Source organism: Brassica oleracea, chromosome C3 (genome assembly GCF_000695525.1).
Source record: "Brassica oleracea var. oleracea cultivar TO1000 chromosome C3, BOL, whole genome shotgun sequence".
Taxonomy (NCBI): Eukaryota; Viridiplantae; Streptophyta; class Magnoliopsida; order Brassicales; family Brassicaceae; genus Brassica; species Brassica oleracea.
The window spans coordinates 51949854-51956746 of NC_027750.1; the positions used below are offsets into that span (position 1 = coordinate 51949854).

Here is a 6893-nt window from a genome sequence, read left to right on the forward strand (position 1 = left end):
AAAAAATATATTATGTTAATAAAACAGATTTTAGATTTTAAAGACTTCTAATTCATGCAATATTACAAAATTAAAAATTTGTTTATTACAATTAATATTTGATCATTAGATATATTAAAATAATATTCTAGATCGATTTCAATTTTCAGTTTTCAACTATTACACGTAAAAAAATATTATTAAGTACCTTTTTTTTTTGAAAAGGGGGTTTTATATTTTAAGTAGGTTATTGAAGTACTTTTTCTTTACGTAAATTTATTCGAGATGAGATTCCGATCATTTAAACTAAGATAATTTATGTTCTATACATAATTATATTTTTTTTACATGACTCTAAAATCTCGGACTTGATTCTTCATATTTTATTAGTTAATTGTGTTACATATAATAGAAATACTTGCTTCAAACTAAAAAATATATAAAAAAATCAAATTAAAAAATTAGTTATATATAATTTAATATACAAAAATTCACATACAAATAAAAATGATAAATGTAACAAATTTAAATATATTATCCGTGCGTATCGCGGAGAAATGATCTAGTTATACTATAATCAGAATAGTGTAATACATACTATAATATACAGAAATTAAATTATTTTGGTTCAACCAAAAATTAAAATTGAAGTCGGTTTGGTTCGGTGCGGTGAAAACTTGCATTAAATAGACAGACCACTTCTATTAATGTACATACATAGAAGTGTTACAGAGGGAAGAGAGTTAAAGAGTAGTAACTGTCCCACCTCGAAATGCTCCAGTCCCCTCGTGACTTTTTCTACGAGTCCCATCTTCTTCGCCTCCTTCATCTTCACGGCACATTTCCAAAAAGTAAATAAAAGCTTTACCTTTGTCTCTCTCTTACGTCTACTCGAGTCTCTCAGGATTCATTCATTCTTTTAAGTCTCTCAAGCCTCTTCCTCTATCTCTAGACGTGTAGAAGGATTCAAAAAGACACTGAAGACGATTCTCTCTGCGCACTCTCAAGTTAGTTTTCGTTTATACACTAGCTTCGATACGATTTCACGAGTTTTCCTTTTACTTGATTGTAGAAATGGATTTAATTATTATGGAAGTGGATTTAGTAATCAGTTGCTAAAATATTTCAAATTGTTTCATATCACCAGGGGTCTGAAATCTGAATTGCAGATATGAGATGAATATATGATCACTAGATTCTTAAATACTTAACATTAAATCCCAAAATTCTTTAGTCTTTAATTATAGTATTAAACTGAAGTTTCTAGTAGAGAAAAAGTTCAGGAAGAGGTATTCTCTTTTGTTTGCTTATTATTATTCAGATAATCATCCTAATGTATATGATTATTATAATTATATGGTTTTTGCATGGATAGAATCCAAACTACTAAAACATAATTATGATTTGTATATTCACAAGAAAGTGATAAATCTAGTATATGATTATTATAATTGTATGGTTTTTGCATGGATAGAATCCAAATTACTAAAAAATAATTATGTTTTGTATTATCTATTCAGATCTGTTCTGTAGAATCTAAAAAGCATTTTCACAAATGAGTGTGTGAGCCAATCCTAGCAACTTCCTCAAGTATGGCTGAGAGGAAACTGAACTTGGAAGCACCTCTTCTTTCAACAAGGCGGATGCAGAAGACATCAGCTGTCTCTGTGCGTAGAAACAAGACATTTGACTTCACTCATGATGATACTTCCTCTGTTCCAGCTCTTATTCCAGATATGGGTTTAGATCACTTCACCGACTCTGCTTCTGTTCCTTTCACATGGGAGCAAGCTCCTGAGAAATTAAAAGGAAATGATTCCACCACACCTCAGGAAGTCTTCACACCATGTCTTCCTCCGGGGAAAGCCATTGATAGAAACCTGAGTTCAAAGACTAAACAAGTTGATGAAGAGGAAGAAGAATCAGAGGATGTGTTTTCTGATGCTCGTGATACACTCTCTCCCAAGGACTCCTTTTCTGTAAACCACAGCATAAGTGGTGTGAGTGGATATGGTGTTGTTGTTGCTGGGAAGAAGAAAACACTAAACCCTTCTGAGGATCCTCAATCTAGGGACTTCATGTTGAATCGTTTTTTACCAGCTGCTAAGGCTATGACTGTGGAGCAGTCTCATTATGCTTTGAATCGAAAACCATCGACTTGCATGTCTGAACCAACGTTACAGATAAGAGAGTTAGTACCGGAGGAGAAGCGGCAAACTTCTAAAAGGTATGATGAGTTTATAGTCTTGCCTTGTCATGACCACCAATACATAGATGGTGAAGAAAGCAATGAGGATGATGGTGAAGTTTCTGAGTACTTTTATCTTCCAAGGAGAGGTTGTGGCATGTTGCCACAGTTGTGCTTTAAAGAATCTCTAGGCATGCTAAATACAGTGCCTGGTTTTAAAACCAAACGCAATGATCAAGTCAAGTCAAGCAAGGTTTCTCAACTCAAATCTCGATTCCAATATGTCAAACAGGTTCAAGCATTACACTTATTTTTTTTTTTTCAGTTTTATTAGACACTTGCTGATGATTTAGCTCTTGTAAAATTTTCAGCTGGCTCTTGATTCAGTTTCGAAGCACAAGTTGAGTGGTAAAGTTCAATCACCGGTTCATCCAAGCATGGGGAAGAAGTTCAACTCTGAATCAAACCTAACTTGTGCTGCAAGTAGGTCTTCATCTCCTTACAGACACCCTAGATGCATGTCACCATTTCGCACTGCAAACGCCACGTGTTTCCCTGACAGTCGTAAGGAGACCGAGAACCTGAGAGCTAACAGGTTGAACAAGCATATTAGGAACATAAGCAGCTCTCAGGAATTACTCTATTCAAAAGACAACGGTTCCACCAGCTCTCTCTTGGAGAAGGCAGTATATGTAGACATGGAGGAAGCAGAGAAGAAACAAGACACCAATCTTGAGCTTGAAGACTTCGAGAATATTAGTATTAAAAGCGGGAAAGATCGGTCTCCTCTTGCACCACCGTCGCCCAAGAAGCCTTCTGAGTCTTGGCTTTGGCATAATCTGCCTTCAGTAACATCTCAGATACCTTCGCGTAGATATCGGTTCAATCCTCAAAAGCAGGATCTTAATGACAACTCCAGGAATGTTTCCAAGTGGGAAACTATTGTTAAGACTTCATACATGCACAGAGATCATATCCGATTTTCCGAAGTATCTGATGTTTTCACATTCAGAATAAAACATTAGCTATACATAACTCATTGGTGTTTGCTTCATATTTTTCAGGAACTGGTTGCTCATACATCTCTTCCATGAGAGTGAGTGAGAGATGTACCTCCTAATAATCATCAGGTTTATTATAGAAGCGTTTCAACTTCATTAGCAGTTGTTGGAATATAGTCATTTCTTTCACCGATGTAAAAGTAAGTCTGTGATTGTGCAGCTGAGTTTACCTAATAAGAATCACTCATCTTTGGCTTAAGCAGATAAACTAGATTTCTCAGTACTCCTTTTGCTTATTTTATTCTCATCTTATTATCACTCGCATGTCAATCACACTTGAGAAAAAACAAAACTGAAAACAGAACTATACATGCTCAACATAAGTAATGTATCCCAATAAGAACAAGAGATTTCTTGCCTTCTCATGGAGGCAAAATCTTATACATCGCCATGTAGATCTTTGCACCTTAAAACCTTCATTCTCATGGAGCAAAATATTATAGCTTACGAAACAGTTTAAATAGGGGAAGGCCGAGAAAGAATTTCCATTAAGCTCGTATCTTGTGTTACAAGTATGTACAAGATTATATGAGCAATCTGACAAAAAACTGGCTCTATAAGCAACCAGCAAAAACCGACTAATTACTCAGATATATCCTTTTGTATCTTTTCCTTCGCTCTTCTTCCTATCACTCACGTTACAGTAACACTTACACATAAACATACACACTCACACATAAACAGACTGGGAGATTACGGAGATGTCCTAGATTAACGTGCATCTTAAAGATCTCCGTAACCTCCCAATATCTCACCATAAACATAGACCAAGAATAATAAATAGACTCAATAGTAACAAAAGAATGTTAATTTCTTGTATTCTTTGTTCTCACTTCTCAGCCTTCCTCAGTTTTACTATACAGTATCAGACGGCAAACACATTGCTTCTTCTTCTACTACTACAACTTCTCCTTTGTCATGCATTAGCTTCTCCAGCTCCGGTCTGAGTTTCTTATTACAAAACTCTTCATACTCATCTCTATCACCTCCCTTCTGCTTCACCTCCACCACCACAAGAGACGGCGTCAGCTCAAATATCTCAGCTCCGATCGTCAACGGCCCCTTCGCTCCTTCTCTACACCCTTCTAACCTCAAACTCCAGTACTCCTTCTTCCTCACCGTAAAGCTAACAACCCTCGCAATCTCCTCCAGCTTCGCTATGATCTCCGAAACAGGAGCTCCTGACAGAAACCTCGTCCCTTCTCCTCCTTCCTCAAACAAACCTGATAAATCAAACCCCGAAGAGAACGATATAATATCAAACGCGTTTAAACTCGCGGGTCTCGGCATCGAACCGATCCTCTTCACGTCAAACTCTGCATCACTCTCTGAAACCGTTGATGAACGACCAGAGGAACACGACTCTTCTTCCTCCTCCTCGTCTTCCCTACATAACTTATCATCTTCTATGTAAAATTTCACGTGTTTGAATCCTTTCTTGAACCATCTACTCTTCATGATCTCCGGTATAGTGATCCGAGTATCCGGATTAGTATCGAGAAGCCGAGTCAATAACCGGACAAGATCAGACGAAAACCAACGAGGACAACGAAACTCCCCTTTGTAGATCTTCTTGTACATAGCCATTATGTTCTTGTCGTAAAAGGGGATGTGACCAGCCATCAACACGAATAATATCACTCCGCATGACCACACATCAGCCTTAGCCGCATCATACCCTTTCCTCGTCAAAACCTCCGGCGCAAGATACGCCGGAGTACCGCAGAACGTGTGGCAGAGCCCGTCTATACGGAGCTGCTCTGCCACCGCGCTGAGACCAAAGTCAGAGACTTTAAGGTTCCCTTTAGCGTCTAGAAGAAGATTCTCCGGTTTAAGGTCACGGTGGTAGACGCCCCGTCCGTGGCAGAAAGACACGGAGGAGATCAGCTGCTGGAAATATCTCCGGGCGGTGTCCTCAGGCAAACGTCCTTTAGCCACCGTGTTGAACAGCTCCCCGCCGGGAACGTACTCCATCACGAAGTAGATCTTGGTCTTCGTGGCCATGACTTCGAAGAGGTGGACGACGTAAGGGTGGCGCACGCGGCGGAGGATCGAGATCTCTCGTTTGATGTGAGCGACCAAACCGCTCTTCATGATCTTCTCCTTGTCGATGACTTTGATGGCGACGTTTTCGCAGGATTTTATGTTTAGGGCTAGATAGACCTTAGCGAAGGTTCCGTGGCCGAGAAGCTTCCCTAGCTCGTACTTTCCCATGAGGATATTGTTTCTTGGGCTTCTCGGGCTCTGTGGGCTTATGTTGCCGTCTTTGTCTGTGTCTTTGATACCGATCCGGCTGAGAAGCTCCGTCACGTATTGCAGAGCGTACGGCTTTTGTTGAGGTGGTGGGGGATCTGGGACGCCGGTGGTGACCACCAGAAGTGGTGGTGGAGCCAAGGCATTAGACATCCGAGGATAAACAAGGTATGATTAGTTTCCTTTTTGTTTGTGTTTGGGGTTTTGGTTGGCTTTGTTTGTTTCTTCCGTTTGAATCTCTTTGTTTGGTTGGTTTAGCCAAACGTGAAAACGACCAAACAGCGGCAAAAGAAACAGAAAGAAAATAAAATAGGGGTTTGGTTGTTTTGGCCGGTTGTACATGTTTGGCCTCTTTTCACCTAATTATGTCTTTGTTTTTATAACGGTTTTGGTTTGAATTATTGTATGCTTAATGCTTTGCTAATTTGAATTGGTCTGATCGTTTTTATTGGATACATTGACTTCCATTTTTATCAAGATACTTCTGTTCTTTGCCAGCTCATTTACACGTTTTCTAATGAATCTGTATTATATATATCCAATAAAGTATCAATATATTCCGTTATACTTCAGTAACACGAAGGAAGAATAAAATGTTCATTTGAGTTGTTACATCTCTTATCGACATGTGTTAATAGTATACGTCGTACACTCGTATGTAATTTATTTTGCCTCCAAGTCCAGATACAAAACTTTCCTGTGGGTTATTCAAATATTGGCTCGTAGTTTTGTACAAAATAATTTCAAGTATCTAAATGAAGATGGAGTACGTAACGTTTCATATACAAGGAAGTATCATAAATTTGTGAAACGCTCCGTTTTGGTGAGAGGGGGATTTCTGGGCGATAGCGAGCTAATATTCAAAGAAAAGATCAATTAGTTAAACGCTCCGTTTTGGTGAGAGGGGGATTTCTGGGCGATAGCGAGCTAGGGTTACGGGCTATGGTTTTTGATGCGCCGCCTGAACCGCCAGGTTCTCCGGCGAGGGTTTTGGACGAGAAAGAGATGGGAGATGAAGGTTCGTCGGTGGGTAACTCGGATCCGGTAGTTGGGGCAAAACTCATTGCTCCGTCTTGGGTGTCTGTGGCGCAAGACAAGAGAGTTCTAAAGAAGTATGAGGTAGAGATTTCGAACAAGGATGGGTTGAATTCGGTGGAGATTCCAGATGATGTTCTTGCCAGTTCCACGCCGCTGTGGGAGGATTTCATAGTGGGAAAGTTCCTGGATATCTTCCCCCACGTCGCAAAGGTTCACATGGTGCTGAATAAGATCTGGAAATATGGTGAGGTCTCTGCAAAGGTTGAGGTATTTGAGGTCAATGCTACGACAATGAGGTTCCGGGTCGCAAACCCAAAGGCTAGGGAAAAAATTCTGAAAAGGGGGATGTGGAACATAGTTGGGGTTCCAATGGT

The 6893-nt window shown here is 39.4% G+C and overlaps 2 protein-coding genes across 3 annotated transcripts; one reads left to right on the top strand and one right to left on the bottom strand.

The window, feature by feature from the left end:
* Positions 1 to 716: 716 nt before the first annotated feature.
* LOC106328370 lies at positions 717 to 3427 on the top strand. Of its 2 annotated transcripts, XM_013766801.1 has the most exons (4): positions 717 to 986; positions 1500 to 2459; positions 2539 to 3156; positions 3232 to 3427. In XM_013766801.1, exons 2-4 carry the CDS (start codon positions 1572 to 1574, stop codon positions 3259 to 3261), a joined length of 1536 nt encoding a protein of 511 aa, XP_013622255.1. In that variant the 5' UTR covers positions 717 to 986; positions 1500 to 1571; the 3' UTR covers positions 3262 to 3427. The 2 variants fall into 2 exon arrangements, with proteins under 2 accessions (XP_013622255.1, XP_013622254.1); XM_013766800.1 differs by having other exon boundaries at positions 2539 to 3427.
* A 261-nt stretch (positions 3428 to 3688) lies between these two features.
* On the bottom strand, positions 3689 to 5570 carry LOC106329501 (CBL-interacting serine/threonine-protein kinase 18; the record flags this gene model as incomplete). Its single annotated transcript, XM_013768176.1, is given in 1 exon segment — positions 3689 to 5570. A coding segment is annotated over 1 exon segment (1487 nt), but the record flags the coding sequence as incomplete, so codon positions are not given.
* Positions 5571 to 6893: the final 1323 nt, after the last annotated feature.